General features: G+C 48.9%; 1 protein-coding gene across 2 annotated transcripts in view; it reads left to right on the top strand.

The window, feature by feature from the left end:
* ZNRF3 (zinc and ring finger 3) overlaps positions 1 to 19,716 on the top strand; it is a 106,450-nt gene that overhangs the window by 78,161 nt on the left and 8,573 nt on the right. The window contains exons 1-4 of one of the 2 annotated variants that reach the window (XM_059713301.1): positions 14,281 to 14,624; positions 16,607 to 16,681; positions 17,497 to 17,628; positions 18,666 to 18,776. In XM_059713301.1, coding sequence (XP_059569284.1) covers positions 17,569 to 17,628; positions 18,666 to 18,776 — 171 coding nt within the window. In that variant the 5' untranslated portion in view covers positions 14,281 to 14,624; positions 16,607 to 16,681; positions 17,497 to 17,568. Of the gene's footprint in view, positions 1 to 14,280; positions 14,625 to 16,606; positions 16,682 to 17,496; positions 17,629 to 18,665; positions 18,777 to 19,716 lie in introns of those variants that run through there. The other variant, XM_059713300.1, reaches the window with a different exon arrangement.

The raw sequence follows: 19,716 nt of genomic DNA, 5'->3' as shown, positions 1-19,716 counted from the left end.
CGCTGGTCCCAAAGAGATGAATTGCCTCAAGCCACCCCCGCACTTTGCACTCTGTCTCTAAGCGTCTTCGCAGTGGTGACATTGCTGTTTAAGAGTGCCTGCATCTGCGACCTGTGAAAGCTGCATGTTTGTGCTGAGGAAACAGCTTCTTCAAGGGAGTGATTCCAAGCGAGTCAGGTGCCAGAAGCACAAACTTCCCAGCAAAAGCAGCACTGAACGGGGCCTGTGTCGGCAGGCAGCACGGACTGAACTGCCCGCGGCTCTGTAGGGTGGCCCCTGTAGCTCGGGGCTGAGGCACCTTTGTGGGGGATGAGCTGTGAACAAGCTTGCACCGTCACGATTGAGTTGTGCTTGTGACCAGCGTGGAACTCGCGCTGGAACAGCGGAAAGGAATGAAAGACTGCCCGGCGTGCTCCGGGCGATCCGAACCTGGGCACGTGGGTGTCCAGATGAGCTGGTTTGCAGTAGGAAGTATAGCTCGCAGCACGTAGACTGACTCCAGAGACTTGTAGTTGTCCAGCCCTGCATGGTTTCAGGAGGATGTGCTGATGGGACTGTTGGTATCTCACCTTCTGACTGCTCCTGGGAGAGCATCTGTTTTCCTTAAAGTACAAAACATGTAGACTCTTGAGCCCACAAATGGTGTTGAAACTCCCCAAGGGTCCTTTGGGCCGACGGTAAGGGACTAATGAGCCAGCCTGGCTGTTTATGGGCTGTGGTTAACCTCTTGCAAGTTAGGATTTCCTGTCGCCAGCAACAGGCTGCGACCGCCAGCACCACAGTGTTAATGATGAGGTAGGGGCGGATGAATGGCTGGACTCCAGACAGCAGCCTTCGTTGGCAGAGAATCAAGTGGCTGGGGGAAACACTGATGTCTACAAGAGAAATAACACAAGCTCCAGAACCTATAATTCCCATGTTTAAAAAAAGAAAGGGAGAAAAAAACTGGGGAGAAATTCAAACCAAACCAAGCTTTTATCTCTTCATTCTGAATAGAAGATTGTTCCTCAGCAAAGCTGGCTGCAAAAGCCAGGCCAGTTAAAACAATATGCAGGCAGCTTGCCTCCAAGTAACCAGAAATTGTTGGCTCGGAGGAGCCTGCTCGGAGGAGCCAACCTGCTGGGAGACGTTATCCAAGCAACGGCCTGAATGTAATTCCTCCCGCTGTGGAATGGCTCTTTGGCAAATGAAGACCCTAATTAGAGATGGAAGGGTTTCTATTTTGTTTTTCTTTAATCCTTACCCTGAGGCCTTTGCAATACAGCCATGTCTCTGCTTGTGTGGAAAGAAGTTTCCAGTTTCTCTTTGTAACAAGAACCCTTTTTGGAAAGAAGCAACAAACTAACAACATGGCCCACCATAGTTTGAGACCCTGAAACTAATCTAATCCAAAACCAAGGACCACTGTGTTTGAAAGGGTGACCTTGTCATCTTTCATGACCCAGTCCGTGCAAAGTTGCTAGCCAGATCAAGCTCCTTGAGCCGAGATGGGCTGGGCACCCCCGTCTAGCACATCCGTGGAACTTCTCACCCAAAAGATGCTTCCCACTGGAGAGGTTGCCACATTCCCCCCCGCCCCCAAAAAAGGGGGGCCCGGCTTAGTTGGGAACACTGCACAAGTCTGAACGGAGGCTCCAGTGGTATGCCATTGCACTCCATGGGGACTTTAAGAGCCTTTGTCTGTTGTGAAGTTAAGGACGGAGACCTTGAACTTGCCTCTGCGTTCTGTGGAGAGAGATCGTGGAGCAGAAGACGGGTTTGATGCGTCTGCTGCGGCCTGTGTTGCTGAAGAGGCACTCTGCACCATCCTGTCCCCACTGGAGTTAAATGAGCATTGGAGCTGCCACCCAGGTACACCCTGGTGCTGCAGTCCAGCTGAGATGTGACGTCCGTGTGTGCGCACGTAACTGGAGCAGAGTCATCCTCTACAAGGACTGGATGGGGTCTTCCACATGGACGTGGACACGAGGTTGGGAGCTTCGTGTCCAAGAATCCAAGAGCACTGCTCGGCTGTGGACTGAGCTAGCCGGCTGAGCGGGGATGCATCGAGACTCCAAGCTCTCCAGGATGCCCTTGCTGCATTCAGTATCGCCTGTGTCTTGCTTGGGTTCAGCTTTAGCTACTTGTTCATCTACAGAAAGATAGTGTCCCTGCTCCAGGTCACCTTGCTGGTAGTGGTGTGGGCCTTTGTGGCAAACGAGCTGTGTCACCTTCATGTTTCTGGGAAAGAAGTCCATGTAATCAGGCCCATGTAGTTGCTTCTTATCAGCTACATGCAGCAAGCTATCAGAGAGGGAACAGATCTTGGTGGGATTCCCTGTCTGAGGGGTAAAGTGGTGACAGTGCAGTTTTTATTGCTGGTCTTGGGGTAAGCCCCTCTGGGAAGGGCTCAGATGACATTCATGTATTTTCCTGGACCCCTGTTACCTCCTTTGGATAAGAATAGTATCTCTGGGTCAACAGTCTTATGCCGTGGAGAGGTCCAGAAGGATAAGAGTGCGTGTGTCCTTCGGTCTTTCATTTGTGCCACTAAAATGGTGCGGTTCCATGACTGCCTGCAATCCGGTTGTGCTGAGTCTAGAGTATTAGCATCAGCTGGATGAGCTTGTTGCTGGCTTCCAGCTGGTTTCTCTACAAGGCAGGAATGAGGTTTTGCATTGGCCTAGGCCAGAATAAGTGTACCTGTATAGGTGTTTGTGAGTAGATGGGACTGTTGCATGTCTGAGGAAAGGAGGAAGGATTCCTTTGACTTATTGACTATTTTGGTCCAAAATAATGTTAGTTGTTCAAGGATTTGTCCAGAAGCACCTAACATAATCCTCTAGTCGGAGTTCTCTGACCTTTCATCCTGCGATCCAGGCCATTGGAATCCCCTGGATTAGTTGAAATAGAGCAGTTTTTTTAAGGGTAAGAAAAGAAAAGATCTAATCTTGATTTTTAAAATTGTCAACGATGGAGAATCTGCCATGTCTCTTGGTGTTTTGTGCCAATAGTTTAATTATCATCATAGTTTAAAGATGTGTTCTTTATTTATTTTGAGTCTAAATTTGCCTCACCTCAGCTTCCAGGTCTTGGATCATGTTATGCCCTGGTCTGCTAGGCCAACAAGCTGATGGTCAGAGTCTACTTCTGTGTAGGTGTTTGCACATTGTAACCACATGCCTCTTGGCTCCGTCGTTGGTAAGTTAGGTAGATTGTTCCCCAAGTCTCCTGCTATAAGGCAGGTTTCCAAATCCTTTAATATTCTTGTTTCTTCTCCAAATTCCCTCCAATCTGTCAGCATCTGTCTTGAATTGGGGACATCCTCCCTGGACATAGTGTTCCAGTAGTAGATGCATCTGAGGCAGACACTGAGGTCGTGGGACGTGCCAGAGCGGAGGTTGGGACTGGGCTGCCTCTTGCAGGTTTGGACCAGCAGAACCTTCCTGTAGTAGCTCCTCTACGAAGGCCTTGAGTAACGTGCCTCTCTGTATCGGCCTTTGCTGACATCTCAAACAGATGGTGGCAAGAGAAGAATCCCCAATAACAAACCAAGGAGCTTTTTGTGGGTGACAAGGACCAAGGAGCTGTTTGGGGGCCAGCGTACTGATAAGCGAGGCCTCATATACAGCAGCTCTGCTACCTTTTGCATGTGTAGAGATTTGTTGGGGTGCATGAGTCCTCGTAGTTGATTCAGGGTTTCTGTTCTGTGTTGACTGGGAGCCAGAAAGTCTCTTAATCGTACATTGAAGCAATGGTGTGTCTGAGAGCATGGTTGGGTTGTGACTGTTCTCCGTCTTGCCATCTACACTGAAGATCAAATCCAGGGCAGCGAGCCCAGCTTTTAGTCGAAGGATTATAGAGAAACGGACTGCCCTCAAAACCCAGGGAACATAGTGCATTGGTGGAAACCTAGTTCATTGGTGATGTAAGCAATGAAGAGATCTAGCAAACGTTGAAGTCCTTCAGGAGAAGAGATGTTGGCTTTACTCAGAGTCCTTAGTCACTGAGACAGAAGGAGCCCTTGGTCCTTCCTAACCGTACTTGTGGATTAGCTGCCGTGGAAGCAGCAGCAATGGAAGGAAGACTGTCAACAGATTTAGGTTACCTTCCTGTTGCCTGGGCCTCTGCTTCCTTCTTTCAAAACCCGAGCACGTGCGTGCACTTCCTTTCCCGCTCCTGGCTCTAGTTTGTCATTTCTACATCTTCTGCTTCCGAGGTGCCCTGTATTCCGGCACAGGAGACGAGGATCATTTTGGCTGGCTGCTCTGGTACTCCAGGGCAGGGGACTCTAGAGCACGTGTTAGAAATTATACCAACGACCTTGTGAGCATTTGAGTACAGGCAGTCCTCGACTTGCAACGTTTATAAATTGACACCCCGGTTCAACTTTACAACACCGGTTTCGACTTACAACGCTTGATCCGATGCAATGCCATGCTAGCAAACAAGTTCGCTGCGTCACTCATTGCCCTGGAGAACATCTGTCCAAACTTCTTTGGACGCTTTCTTTAAGAAAGCAGCCAAGACTCCTGCGAAGACTCCAGCCAAGAACCCTTCAAAAAGTCCAGCAAAGTTGCCTCAAAAAAGTCCTTCCAAATCAATATGATTGCTATTTACAATATAATACATTAATGTAGCTATATTACTCATCTATAAATTGATCGAGTACAAAATTCTGGAGTATTTTTGGTGAAAACAGGGTATTGGGCCTTGGTTCAGGATCCAATCATCCATTTGTAACATTGTTTCTTATGAGAAAATTGGTTCCAAGTTACATTTTGACTTAAGACGTGGTTTTCGGGAACCAATCGTGTCGTAAGTCCGAGGACTGCCTGTATTGCAGTTGGTCGTATCTCTGCACGACGGCACATGCTTAAAACAGCTCTGAATGGGCACGGTGCTGCAGCCTGTCTGCCCAACAGCACAGGTTACCTTGGCACGCAGCCTCAGACCCCTGCTTTTGGCTCTAGCTTTTCACTACCACCGGGGCTAGCTCAGGGCCTCTGACCCTTTTGTGGCCTTCCTGAGACGGTCGACCCTTGTAACCGTGGCCTCTCGCAACAGCCACATCCAACTGGAGCAACAAGGTTGTCTGGTGCTGGAGCCTGGACAGCAGCATTCGTAGGACCTGGGTCCAGTGACTGGAACCTGTGGCCACAAAGGAGAAGTGACCTGGCCTTGCCAGGTGCAGAATTTAAAACCAGAACAGTTTATTTATCTTCAGTCTTGCTGCATGTCAGTACATCTGCCTCTTTGTCTTGCCTGTGACTGTACTTACTTAGACTGATTCTCTTATAACCTGGGAAGGTAAAGAGAAGACGGTCTTTCTGGTTTTATGCGTTTGGGAGCTACTCAGATACTCAGTGGTGTGGAATCACATTAGTTTGTACTGTAATAAATGGTTAATGTGATTATGCATCTAAACAGAGCTAGAAACAAAGATGATCCTTTCTTGGACTATACTTAGGTGGTCTCTTTTTCAGAGCTGGAAACTGAGTCTGAGAAATGGTTTGTACCTTCAGACTGAGAGAAAACTGCTCGGGACTCTGCTTTTCCACAGTACTGCGCTAACTGAATGGTCACTGCTGCTGCGTGTTCAGTAAATATAATGCGTGCACAAGACAAACTCTTGTGCCCAAAGGGCAAAGCTGAGGGCTCAGGCCAAGGAAGAATCGCAGGCTGGCCTGCGACTGCAGAACGTGGATATCCTCGTGTGACGCCAGCAAGTGAAATCGTTGCTGCCGAGCATGGCTTGCCTTGCAGTTCTGCCTGTTTTGCTTAAATCAATGTTACTGAAATCACTTGGAAATTGTACATTAACAGATCAGAGGCATCGCTAGTTAATTTTTAATCTCTGCCATTAGCAATTTAGATACTGTCCCTTCCCTTCCCTTCCCCAGGCTCTCCTGTAGAATTGGCTGTTGGCCTAGCTTTCCAATCCTGCTGGACTGAGGGACAGAGAAATATCAGTGGCCAAGGCAGATTTCAACATAGGACAGATACCTATAATGACTGTTGCTCAGCTATCTCGAGCACTCTGTACCCTTTGTGGTTCTGAGGGACAAAGAAAAGCCGTGGGGCTTGTCCACGGCGATGAAGCAGCGTCTCTGACACAACACTGTGGGTTTCATGCCGGATTCTCAGCGGTAAACAGAGCGCAGCAGGCCATTATGCTGGAATGTCTGTGCCTGTGGCTGACACACCAGGCTTCTGTAGGCGTAGCTGTGAATCTGGAACTGGAAAGGGGATTTCTTCTGTTAATTAGACAAGCCTTTGTAGTCTTTTCCTCAACAGTAGCTGCTGCTAACTTAATATATTGTGAGTAGTGAGAGAGATCAAGAGAGAGAGACAAAACGTTCTTACCTACTTTAAACTTCTAGTTTGCAGAATTTGTTGCAGACAGACTTGGTAGTGAAATAAGCCTGGTTTGCTCCAAACAAAAAGCAGGATTGATTAGTCCAACAATATCACCTTAATGTATCTGGGCTATTTCTTTCCATGTAGAAGTACCCGTTACATATCCAGTCGTCTAGGAATGGAACGATGCTGCTAGCTGTCGCACCAGAGACCATGCTCCCCCTGGAAGCCCAGTGCACTAGGACCGACTTGTCATGACAGAATCAGAGTGGGGAGCAAGGGGGGCCTGAACATGTGGAAAGACGTTCCTGAAGCTGCGTGCGTCGGCCTGGGAAGGGACTGCCCCCTGCTTAGAAGCTTGAAAGACTCCTGTTCCAAGACTCCTTATTTCTTTGAGTGTTTCTGCTCATGGATATTGTTTAGTTTGATTTTTCCGTAGTACGATACCTGCTATTGCAGTGTGCCACCTTCCTCCTCTCATCATGAACAATGCTGGCCTGCAACCCTTTGGGCTCCTTGGATTTCTCCACCTTTGTCTCGTATTCCCTGTCCATGCAAGAGGCAGTCCTGGCCTGCTGGAACCCATAGCCTCAACTTGCATTGCCTTGTTCAGGGGAAAGCTTTCACCCTATGGCTGATCCTGCTTGGCTGTCACAAGCATCTCTACCATGCTGAGGCTCTAGACCCTTGAGCAAAGAGGATGATGATATGGACCACAGCAACTCTGCCATGCCCACCAGCTATTTCCTCCTTTCCAGAAGAAGCTGTTCTTTCCCTTCTCTGTCTTCTGTTGAGGAGTAGAAGTACTTCAGTACCATTCAAGATTATCTGAAGGAGAAGAACGACATCTTGGAAGCCCCTTGGACCTACTGAAAGAAAGGTTGCACGAATTGCTCTGCTGCATTGACCCTTGCTTTTTGTGGGCATTGAGCAGTGCTTAGAAATGAAGATATTCTTGAGCTGGCCGAGGAATTTTAGAAGACCCTCTTCACCATCTTAGTGATCTCTAAAAGAGCAGGTGGCTGGTACCAAGTACCACTGAAGAACTTGGCGTATTCAGATGCTCAGCCAGTGCAGGGCTTTGTTATAGCGTGTGTCCACAAACATCCTAAGTAGTGTGACATGTCTAAACCTGCACCTGAATACAGGGGCCTGAAGAAGCTGCCCTGTTCAGGAGGAAGGTCTGTTCCTTACCTACCAGGTTTTGCTCACTGAATGTTACTCCTTCAGAAGGATAAAGTCTTTCTTTCAATTCATGATAAAACATCCGCAGTATTCTTGAGATGAACTGGAGTCTCCCTGCCAATAGTTCTCTGAGTTGTGCTGGATACCTCTGACATAGCTTTTGCAGGTGCTGGGCGTAGTGTCATGGCTCCATCTGTCAGGCACTCCAAAGCAAGTCCACCTCTTCCAACCCAGGTTCTCAAAACTGGTGTCAGACGAAGAAAATTTCATGTGACTAGAAAACAGCAACTCCTCCATCTTTACAATAAGGCACTTTCTGTTGGAGCCTGAAACTTCTCTTTCTGTGAGAGGCATCCTGATATGTGAAACCTGCTCCTGGCTGTTTGGTACTTGCCTTTACCAGGCATTTGTCTCCAGTGACAGTCTCTAGAGGTAACGTCCAGTTTAGAAGTACAGTTTCTATGTAGACCAGTGTCCATCCAGTACTCGCATCACTGGAATCTACTGTTTGCCATTCTCCTAGGGTGGGTTTCATATGAAGAAGAAAGATCTCTGCCTCTGTGGTGGTGATAAAGTAGATACCTGTGCATTTACTGCCTGTAAGCTGGTAGTCTTTGAAAGACACTTCACTTCTCTTCATTCCCACTTTCTGTACTGTTTTATTGAATTCCTTCCCCTTCTACATGCCCCCACAACACGCGTACACCCGCGCCTGCCCTGCATGGCTCCATGGTTTGGAAGATGGAACTGGGTTAAGTACGGGCTGCACTCCCTTCGCCGTTGTTCAGATAACTGAACTGTTGGGTGAGACCCTCCAGGTTTGTACCACCACGTGCTGCTGCTAACACGCTGCAGTCTGCCTGGTGGGATGGACCGTATTGTAGATGAAATGCATTCAAGAGCATCACATTCAACTTGTTGTCTTGTCTCGTGAGCTGGAATGGAAGCTGAAGTGAAAAACACATACCTCAAGCAGTCTTGCCAGGCCTCATGGTAGCAGTTTTTTGGCTCGCTGGGAGTTTTTGCAAATAGTAAATGGGGAGCCTCCACACCAAGTGCAACAGAACTGTCCCTGGAGTTAGACTGAAGGGTCAGGATGAGTCTCCTTCGTAAACTAGGTGGTGATGATGATTAATCTTTGTCAGGTTCGAAGGCACACAGAGTACGTTTTTTATGAAGTCCTATTGGATCCTATGCAAAGGGCTGTGCCAGTTTGCTTCCCGCTGCTTGTTCTCCTTCATGCCCAGGTTGTTCTATATTAGAACGAGTCATAGATTTCAAACGATCAGGAAGACGGTGGAAGTCTCTAATTGAAGCTAACAGAGCTGTTGCCGATCTGCTTTGCCTGTCTGACTTGGGAGTTTCTGGGCTTAGTCCTTTTCCTATCGGTAGCAGAGCAAATCAGGGTGTGTTACAGATGTAGCTATATAATGCAAAGGGGTTCTCAGTCTGTCTGGCTGAGGAAGGAAATCTGATTAATGAAGTGAGTAGGAGTTTTGATGGAGACTTCACTGAGCACCTTTTCTTTACTTGGTCTTACCTGTGTTGAGTAATTTAATAAATGTATTTGGAGAAGTGAGGCCTACTAGAAAGTGGGGCAGAAAAGGTGACCGTCTCTGATCAATAACTCTCTTTATATCTGGCAAGCTTTTAGGGTCCTTGTAGGAGGTGCAGTGCAAACATCCATCATTGCACACATTGTCACTGTTGTTGTTGTGCATCCTGTCTGATGGAAGCTAGTGACCTCTGATTAGCCCTGGAAAAGAAATTGGCCCATGCACCCCAGAGCAGTGTGGGGCTCAGGCCTCTTGCTGGTTAGCCTGAGAGCTTGTCCTCACACTGGAAAACTTCACATCTTGCTGTATAAAGCTTCCAGTGTGGTCCATCTGCAGGGTGTGCAGCACATTTTCTGCCCCTCTTGCATCCTTAAAACAATTCTGGAAGCTGCCTGAGCCTCAGAGAGAGCAAGCAGACCTCACACTACTGAAGGTGCCCCATATGCCTGGGACTTGCCCTAGATGAGAGGAACATTGCAGGGCAGCTATGTACAAGTGACCCCATTCTCTTGGTTGAACTCTTTGGTAAATGCCTCCTTCCACTGACAGTTCCCTTGCATCTCTCCATTTTGATCATCAACAGAGGGTGCAGAGCAAATAGGTCCATCACCCGCAGCTCTTGGGCATCTTTGCTTCAGTCCCCTGCTGGGACTATGACAAAAGATCCTCAGTAGTAGTGAAAACATTGCCAAGATTAAGCTGGGGTGAGCACAGTTCATTCTTAGCTGAGACTGTTTGTGCAGCTCCCTCTGCCTGCACGCTTCCATGGCTTTGGCAAAATATAGGCTGTTTTAGTTAGATACCTTGTAATTCCTCTGTTTCCATTGGCTTATGGCACCTTCCCCTCATCTCTCTTTGGACATCCTTCATCTGTTCAGAACTAGACAAGCCTTGCCTCTGAAAGACCAGTTACCTCTAGGCAATATATAAACCAGACAGCCACTGTGCCGGGTGGTGGCTTCCTCGCACGTGATGCCAGGACACGCAGCGGCGTGCATCTGGACCAGGTATAGCGTAGCCATGTTCCTGCAGCGATGCTGGCTTCTGTCTGGACTACAGCACTTGGAGCTGTGCAGCGTGCTTGAGGACACTGTTGCCGGCCTCAGTAAGTTTGTGGTCTAGGCATGGCCTTCGTGTCCAGCTGCCTTGGACTGCTGCCCTCCTAGTTGCCAACATCTTTCGAGGTAAGCATGAACTCTTCTTGGTCTTGGTTCAGCACGACAACCATGAAACCAAGTTATTAGATCTCCAGTGACTGGGAACTGGGCTGAGATCCATTAAACAACCCCTTGTACATGGCATGCTATTGGCTGCCAAACAGGCCTGGATTTGAAGCAGCTATGTACAAGTGACCAGTTCGTTACCAGCTCCTTGGGGGAGCGTGTCTCTCACTTCTTTCATCCTTAGCCCCAAAGCGGATGGGGAAGAACTGTTCAGAACGTCTCAGGCCTGGGAAAGGAGGGATGAGCCTGTGTTTTCAAGCACGGGGCTGGAGTGGCAGGAAGTTTTGCAGTATTTCAGAAAACGAGGGAGGGCATGGTTAGAGCTAGCTGTTTGTGGTTGATAGGATCCTGTTTATTGTTTCACAGGCCACACATGCAGCTGTCAGCCAGAAAAGGTGTGTGTGCATATCTGCCCTGTGACTGAGTAAACTGCATAGGGTGGGTAAAGCCTCGCGCGAGTGCAAATTGGGAGAGACCTCAAGCTCCAATCGGAAAGTTCGAAGTAGGGGGTTCAGCCCGTGTCGGCTGTCATGCTGCCTGTTGTGTGTGCGCTACAGTGCAGTTTAAATAGTCTAAGCAGCAACACGTTGAAGGGGAAGCATGGCGTGGATGTAACGGCGGTCTTGCTCCTCTGCTTTAATGGCCTCCATTTACCACCTCCTGTCACTGACCTGCTGTCTCCTTTGCGAGTAGACAGCTTGGAGTTTAGCACTTCGGTTAAATCTCAGATCGGTCGTTATCCATACTTCATGCTAAACTTGAAGTGACCCTGTTCAAGGCATCTTTAACCACTGGTGTCATTAGTCTGTTTTGCCTTTCAACACAGGCAAAAAAAAATCCATAATTTAATAGCAGACTTGCAAAGGACAACTCTAAATGATCCTAATGTTAAAAAACTGAACTATTTTATTTATTTAATTTTTACTTTTATTAATGAAAAGTAAAACAAATATCCTTAAAAAAAAAAAAGAAGAAGCAGCGTTTGGGAGGCAAGGCAGAAGGGTTTACATCCTGCTCCAGTGCAAAGCAGCCGCCTGGATTTTGCTCATGGTTTAAAAGCAATTCCAAGTGGAATTTGAATGTGTTCAATAAGCAACTGAAAAAAGAGTTGGAACAAATGCAGCCTGTAGCATGTGCCACTGGCAGGAGCTGCCATGTGATGCATTGCTGCAAAATCATCTTCAGCCTCTGGCAAGTCTGGGTGTCATTTGTCATTGTTGCTAACTGTCTGGATAGATTTTTTTTTTTTTTTTTTTTTTTTTTTTACATACAGATTTCCCTTCCTCATCAGGCAGTTTGCAGTGCCCGCGTCACTCCATCATGCAACAGTGCTGGCAACACTCATGGCCTGCCTTCTGTGCGTTTAAAAGCTCCAAATGCCCATACTTTACAAGCACCCTGGTGTCATCTGTGGTTAGCAGAAGGGCGATCTGTTGCTTTGGCCTCTTCTGCTCATGTGCATTCATGGGCAATAAGCATGCTGGGACAATGGGACGTTTTGGAAACCGATTCTGCAGGAAGACCATAGTAGCTGTGATGATGATGTCATGCTTGTGGACCAGCAAAAGCTTGTGACACTGAGTAGAGATGATGACGGGAGTCTATCGGGGGGGCTCATGATTAGATTGGCATTAAGCAGTTTGTGACCGTGTCCAGAGGGGTTTTTTTGCATTGTGACATGTGGAAGTCAACAGATGATGGTGCAAGCTGCAATAGTAGGTGGAATATAATATGTGAGGAGTGGTCTTATCTGAGTTCGGTGGCACCAAGCAGCTCTTGAAAGGAGCAGACCCAATCTTTACTTCTTTGTCACAGGGAACATACTTGTATAATTGTGAGAGGACAATGAGGCAGAAAATTAAGGACCAGCAACTACAGTCAGCTGAGTCTCACAAGTATAGCGCGTGCACACAGGGCCAACTGTGTAAGTGTTCCTTAGATTTTGGCACTCCTGAAATCTGACTGTGCCCTACTGAACCAAGATAGTGCTGGAAAATGCACTGTGTGAGACTAACAAGGAAATCTGTCCTGCACTGTGCCAGTCCTCTCTTCATCTAGCTATGTAAGGGAAGCACAGCTGCTTTCACAACAGAGTTGCAGCCTGGTCCTTGTAGAGGCTTCCAAATGTGGACTGGAGTCTGCAATGAGAAGAGGTAGAGGTATGGGTAGGATGCACATGGCTGCTCTTCCAGCTTTGTGGTGGTTCCCATGAAAGTAATGGCAGACCCAGGCTGCGTTTTCTTTTCTGCGGCAGAGCAGAGGACCCAAGGGTGGCTGGTGTTAGTGCTCAGGGTGATGAAGGAAGTCAAGTCAGCGCAGGGGTTAGGCCAGGCCTCTCTGCTGATTCCAGTGTCTGCCATCTCTCTTTTACAAGGCCTAGAGGAACACCTAAGATGGTTTCATTTTTGCAGATCCTAAAGTTTACCAGTACTGCACTTGGTTCTGGTTGTGGAGAGTAGTGAGTGAGGCTTCTTTTCTTCCCTCTGCCTCTCCTGGGGTCTGCAAGGACTGGCTCCTGTCCAGCAGCCTTGGGTGATTTCTTAGTGACGAGACAGTTCCTGGCAACAGTCTTGTTGTGGAGGGTTGGGCTGCACGCATGACCTGGGCGTGTGAATGTGGATTATCTTGCAAGGATGTTAACTTAAAATATTAAAAGCCCAAATAAAACACCCAGTCTCCCTGTGTTTTACAATCCCAGGAAATAGGAAATGAAGGTTCCACTTAGGCAAGAGGCCAAATGACCTGCTTCCCTGTGTCTTGTTCATATGGTATTATTTACAGAGAGAAGCAGAAGAATTTAGAAGAATTTCTAAATTCCTGATCAGACACGCACCCCAGCGACAACGGCAGTCGTTCCTATCCCTCGTTCAGGGCCACCTCAGCCGGGAGTAGAGAGCAGTCTGGGCTTCAGGTGCTTAGCTCTTTGCAGCTTGGAGCCCAGCATTTCCACTTCAAAACCTATTATTCCAGTGTCACTGCACACAGAGCTAGCTTAGCTCAGTGTACAACCTTCCCTGTGCTCAAGTCATGAAATTAGAGCACTGTATGTAAAGAGTAAGTGGTGGCATGGTGACGGATCGCCCCGCTTCCTATAGGGGACATTCGAACAGACGGATCCTTGTCCAGCTGCTGCGCCACGGGTGTTTGTTATACTACAGGGGACGATGTATGGCTGCCCTTTTTCGGGCATGATGAGGGTAGCCCAATGCCTTGTATGAGAAGTGCAGCCATAATGTTGTTTCCTATCTTCTCAAAGAAGAAACGGGGAGGTTGTTTTTTTTTTTCTTGTTTTTAACGCTAACATCCTTGAAAGAAGAATAGACTCTTATGCAGTGACGTGTCTGTGTTTGCAGCCCCTGCAAAGATGCCTTTGCCATTGCAAAGGTGAAGCCATACCTGCAGCCTACTCTCCCGCCCTCCTGCCTTCCCTGCATGGACCTTCCCTCCCAGTTTATGGGTTGGCTCCTGTGCCTTTTTTTAAGCAGTGAATGCTCTTTAAACATTAACTGATCTTTTCTTCTTTTATACTGTGTGTCTCTTTTATGGTCTAAGATAATCTTAAGTGGGACTTAAATTGCATCTTTAGTAAGCAGGAAGGCTCAGAGCAAGCGGCAGAGAGGATACTTTCAAAGGCTTAATGACTTTAATTACCTAGGAGCTATTTTCTGAGGAGGGGAGCGAGGGCTGTGTGGAAGCAGGGAGGCTTTGCGCTCTGTCTTTAGAGAATCCTCCCTATTATTGTGGTGTGGAAGGCAGGCAGCTGCCTGCTCCGCCCTGTCCTGCAGTGCAGGTGTGGACCAGCTGGGGAGGGCTCTCCTGCCGAGCTCCCTCTGCGGAGGGATGGGGCAGAGAGCTGAAGGAAGATGAAGAGGATGCCTGTGCTCAGGCCCCAGCCTGCTCGCACTCGCTCGCTTCTCAACAAAGTGCTGTGGTTTTAAAAACGAGTTTGAGGAGGGAGGGGAGGAGGAGGAAAAGGAACAGAAGGGGGGCAGAGGAGAGGGAGAGACTGCATTCTGTGGTGTGTTTGTGGCTTCCACTCTTTGATCTCTTGCCAGGGAAACCTGGAAGGTCAGGCCAAGCTGCAGCGAAGTTGTGGAGAGCGGAGCTGGGAGGAATGCTGGACGGGGCCGGCGAGCATGCCTGCACAGTGTGGGCGAGGCGCTGCGCCCCCACACGCGCCTGCTTCACCACTGCTTGCGTCTCCCTTGTCGGGGGCTTCCGTGCCTCTGCCTTGCGTCGGAAAGCCTGCTCCGTACCTGCTCGCCGGAGAGCCCCTCTCGTAATCCCCTGCTCGTACCAGTGCTGAGCTGCTCTGAACTAGGTCAGAGCCTTTTGGTGTTCGTGTCTGCAGGGCTGCAAGGGGCCAGGCTCCAGCACAGCTCCATTCGCATGCTCGGGCTGGTTTTACGCTTGGGATCAGAATCCGAGTCCAGCCTCTGCCCCTCGGTTGTCACCACCGCCTCTCCAGCCTTGGCATGCTCGTGTGTGGGTGGCTGCATACCTACATGTGTGTGGGAGAGGGAGATGTCATTTCCTCTGCAATGAAAGGTTTCTGTTTGAAAACAGGGCATTTTTTGAGTCGGGGCTTCCCCTTGCCAGGTTTCTGACTGATGGGGGCTGGCTTGTCGTGCCTGGGACTGAGGCTGCAGGGAGCAGCTGCCCTGTAGGCTTCTTAGCGTTGTGCCTGGGTGGCCGCAGCATGGAAGCGGGCACGGCCAGGGCGGAGGAAGGGGAGAAAGCGACAAGCGAACGTTGAGTCGCACGGACTCTCCTGCCTTCGGGGCCCAGCAGAGCCCCAGCACCGATGCCGTACGCTCGCTGGAGGCAGGGGAAATGGCACTTCTCCAATCCTAGTTTCCACTCTTGGCTTGTCTGTGACCAAATCTCAAGTGTAAGTCCCAGTGTTTAGCTGGACTCCTGGGAGCGAGACGGTCCTGTTCTCTCTGGTACTGCCCGAGTGCCCAAGACCGTTCGGCAAGCGCAGGGCACTTTTGAGAGACCTTCCAGGCAGCCCTGGGCAAGCTCTTCTCGGGGTCCCCCTCTGCTGTAGAGGAGCACCGCGTGAGCTGCCGGATTAGATCAGCCTTTCATCCCCAGCAGCTATTAGGGATTAGCCAGGTGTGTTGACTTCAAAGGGGACAAATATTTGCTAGGCTGAGCCACAGACCCTATTTGCGAGATGGTTTCCCTCGGGTGCTGTCTGACGTGCTGTAAAGTCTAACATGAAAATACAGGAAGGATGGAGGAAAGATCGTGACCAGTTTTGTCATACTTGCAGCCATAGTTTTGACTAACCTTCCCCTGGTAAAACGAGTGTTATTCCCTAAAGAGCATCTTTGTACCACCCTTTCCAAGCTGTTTCCCTTGAAAGACGGGACCCAGGGGTCTCTGCAGAGGGCCAGGACCCCGTGAGAGCTGTTGCTTTCTGGGGGAAGGGGGGGAAGGCGGTTCCTTGATGGGTGTCTGCACTCGGGTGTAGCAGTGCCTGCGGCCATTCAGCGAGGGGGGCTTTGCTGTGTAAAGTTACAGGTCAGCTTTTCATCAGAGGACACAAACTCTGCTTGAAGCTGCAGCAAAAGCAGCAGCAGCAGCCTCTGGGCCCAAGCAAATCCACTTCCCCTGCCGCTGTCCAAGGGCGTTCATGTAGATACCCACGTCCCCTGGCTTCTCGGTCACTCGAGTTTGGGGTTGTGATCCCACGAGACAAGCCGCATGTAAATGCAGCGGACGAAACGGCTCCAGGCAGAGATGCGGCGTGCTGCAAGGCTGACCTCCTGTGGCTGGACGTGGCACAGTCCTCTCCGAGGGTCCGAGCAGCACAGGCTTCCTGGTGCCACGCAACCTGCCCATCCGCACGGCTGCAGTCGGGAGATCTTGGCCATCGCTACCCCCTCTCCTTCCTCTTCACCCAGTTGCCTAGGACAGAAAGTGTCCTGTGAAGCTCTGCAGCTGTCTGGTCTCTGCAGCAGCCTCTGACTTCTCTCCATATCGTTCAGTTCTTGTAGCTCCAAGCACTATTTAAAATCTTGCCTGAGTGAGACCTGGTGAAAAGGTACCTGCTGGGGCTGGAGGGAGCACCATGGAGGGTGCAGGCAAGTTAGCTGCTGCCTGCAGGAGAGGTGCAGCTGTAGCGCTAGCCCTCTGAATTCATCAGGTGAACGCAAAAGGCAGTTGAACCACGTCTGCTACCTGTTGGGCCCCTGGAGGTGGGGGTGGGTGGGTTGGTGCTAGGAGGGGGAGGCTTGGGCTGGGACAGCACGGCCTCCTGAAAGGTGGTTCATGGGCACGATCTGTTTGTTGCAGGCAAAGCGAGCAGTGCAGCGGGGAGCCACCGCCGTCATCTTCGATGTGTCGGAAAACCCAGATGCCATTGACCAGGTATGAAGGCAGGAGCCCAGGCTTGTGCCATGCTATGCAGCCTTGGCCCATGTACTTAGGGCTGCTGAGTGCCAGACTGAAGGCAGACGCACCTGGCTGGGGGGCATATACATGGCGGTACCATCTGAAGGGGGTGGCACAGGCCCCAAGACAGTCACCTGAAGCGAGTTGTCCTAGTCCGCTGTTCTGTCCAGGGTGCCCTGCTGCCCAAAGCCACCTGTGTTTGGAGCACAGGACAGATGGGGTCGTTGGGTGCCCAGGGGCAGTCACTGCAGTTCAGGCTACAGAACTGTTTCCATGCTAAACCTCACCGGCTAGACGCATGCTCGGAAACATGCATTTCCTATACGCTATGTAAACCAGAAAGCTCTGAACAGTTTGTTTAGAAGGCCTCAGGAATTGGATGTAAATGCTATGGAAGTAAAATGATAGGCGGCTTGATGTGGTCAAGTTAATGTTGCTTTTGGAATATATAGTGTTTTATATTCAGAAGTAAGAAGTTTGAGACATGACTGTGCTAAAATGTTGCACCAACGCACAGTGCAGTTGAGTTCAAGTTGATTTAACTTTTGCATTTCCTCGGTTTGTAATTTTAACCATGTAACAGGCAAATTGAATTAACTTAATATTTTAAGCATAACTTGTAATTGTAAAGATTATTTCTCACGTTGTGATGAGAGGATGCTGCAGAAAAGGACAAATGGTTTTGGAACCATTGCTGTCTTCATCCTTTTGTAACTGTCTCTCCCTTGTCTAGAAAGAGCCAACTAATCTGCAGCAAATCTGTTGAGTGCCTGTGCTCTGTTTTCTTCCAGCTTAACCAGGGCTCTGAAGACCCTCTGAAAAGGCCAGTGGTGTATGTCAAAGGTGCTGATGCAGTTAAACTGATGAACATTGTTAACAAGCAGAAAGTGGCACGAGCAAGGATTCAGCACCGGCCCCCACGGGTGAGCTTCAAGCAGGTGTTGAGAGGGCGTCCTGTTGCTGTTGCTTTGTGCAGCCCCTGGTAACTGCATTGGCTTGGGGAGTGCAGCGTGGCGATGCTCCCACGAGCCCTGGTGTGAGAGTGGTTAGTTAAGAAGTCCTGTAGACCTCTGTGGGATTTTGCAAACGAGTAGCTACGCTCTGGTGGGAGTAGGGGATTTGTAGTCTGAACCTGTGTTGATAGCACAAGGATTCTTCTTGGGTTTTGGATTGTGATCATCCTTTAAGTAAAACTTTCTTTACATATTAAAGTTTGTTCGGGCACTCTCATGGGCTTTTAATCCCTGCAGGCACTGTCCACCCTTTTGTTGCACTTTCCCAGCGTGGATTAACAGATACCTTGAGATTTCAAGTTCTTTCTAATCCAGACTAGATTCCCCTTGGATCTCTTGAACACTTGACAGAGACAAATACAGAAATCAGCCACAAGATTTCCAGTCTCCTATATTTCTAAAATCCTGTATGCTATGCAAATACTATGTGTTAGGAAGTATGACTCACATGAGCAGTAGACAGCTTGCAGAGGAGTCACGTGCCGTGATTTTACTCTCAAAGATAAAAGCAAACCAAAACCCCGCAGGAACTGTGACTGGCTGTGGTGAAAGCTGCTGTTTGTGGAGCCAGCCCAGAGTGCAGAGTTGCTGTAAACCTTGCTTCTGGTGGCTGGTGATCGTGCCGTCCTTCGCACTCTCTGGGCCTCTAATAAATGCAGCTTTCCCCCTTGCTGTGCTGATGTTGCATTGTTTACCATATCCCTGTAGGTAGGCTGCACCCCTGACTCTGCTGTGTTGAGCAGCAAGACAGAATGATAGATACCTTGTCATGTTAATCCAGTGCCTGGGAGGGCAAACTCGGGGTTTTGGCTGCTGCACTTGGAGCCTGTGCTTACCCACAATGCTTGTATGGGGATGATGGTTCCCACGAAGTGACAAAAGGGGGCAGTGGATCTGGACGCGATCTCTCTGGAGAGGGAACTAAACTCTTTGTCTTCACTTCCCAGCAACCTACAGAGTATTTTGATATGGGGATTTTCCTGGCCTTTTTTGTGGTGGTCTCGCTTGTTTGCCTTATCCTTCTTGTCAAGATCAAACTGAAGCAGCGACGTAGTCAGGTAAGAGGTGCCTGGGTCTGGGAGCGATGACGGTGTGCTCCTCGAGCTCTGGCTGGTGCTGGCTCTACCTGCGTTTAGAAAGCTGACCTGGCACTGTCGGGGGGGGAAAAAGGGAATCTTATGAAATAAAAACCTTTGTTGAAAGGGTTCCCTCTGGAAATACAGGACACTTTGAAAAGGCTGCAGATTTCTCTAAGGGATCTGTGTTGCCCTCAGCTGGTCCTTTGGCCAGAAGAGGTAACTGTGCCAGTGTGGCTAATCATTGTGGAGGAGGAGGCATCTGGTGTCACTCAGCAGCAGCAGCAGATCAGAGAACCGTGTGGAGGGGTTTTCAAAGTGATTTCTAGGCTGATTGGGTATTTAGCACGGACAGTGTCAGGATTTCCATTTGCATGGGAGGAGAAGAGTTTCAACTTTCTTTTAAAGAACTAACTTCTCTTGATTCCTAGGGGGAGACATTTGCACAGAAAATAATCTGGTAGGAGTCATCCCTGGGACAGAGAGTCCGTGAATCAAAGCAATCTGGCATGAGAGCTGCATAGTAGAAAGGGGCCACAATAAGACTTTTATTTTTGTCCTTGACAGCCCACCTGTAATTTCCCTGCAGGTATCTAGGGATGGCATTTTATTTGTCCTGGTTTTAAGTATTGGTTTATTAATTCCCATCTAGTCTTCATGAATTTCCCCAGTATTCCAAGATTTCTTGAAAACCGGTATCAGTTCACAGAGCACGTCAGTCATTTCTCTAATTCTTTGTGCAAGTTATTTGTCTTGCAAACTTAAAATCATTTTGTTTTCATAGATGCTAGCTAACTTCTTAGCTGCTGCTAGAATAGGAAGTATTTTTGTTGTTATCCTTTTTCCAAACGCAGAACAAAAATATTTCTTGATTTTATTTTTTGTTTTTGCTTCTCTGAATCATGCTAACAATTTTACCACT

Source organism: Alligator mississippiensis, chromosome 10 (genome assembly GCF_030867095.1).
Source record: "Alligator mississippiensis isolate rAllMis1 chromosome 10, rAllMis1, whole genome shotgun sequence".
NCBI classification, from domain to species: Eukaryota; Metazoa; Chordata; order Crocodylia; family Alligatoridae; genus Alligator; species Alligator mississippiensis.
The sequence above is the reverse complement of the archived record's forward strand: the minus strand, read 5'-3'. Positions and strand labels throughout refer to the sequence as shown.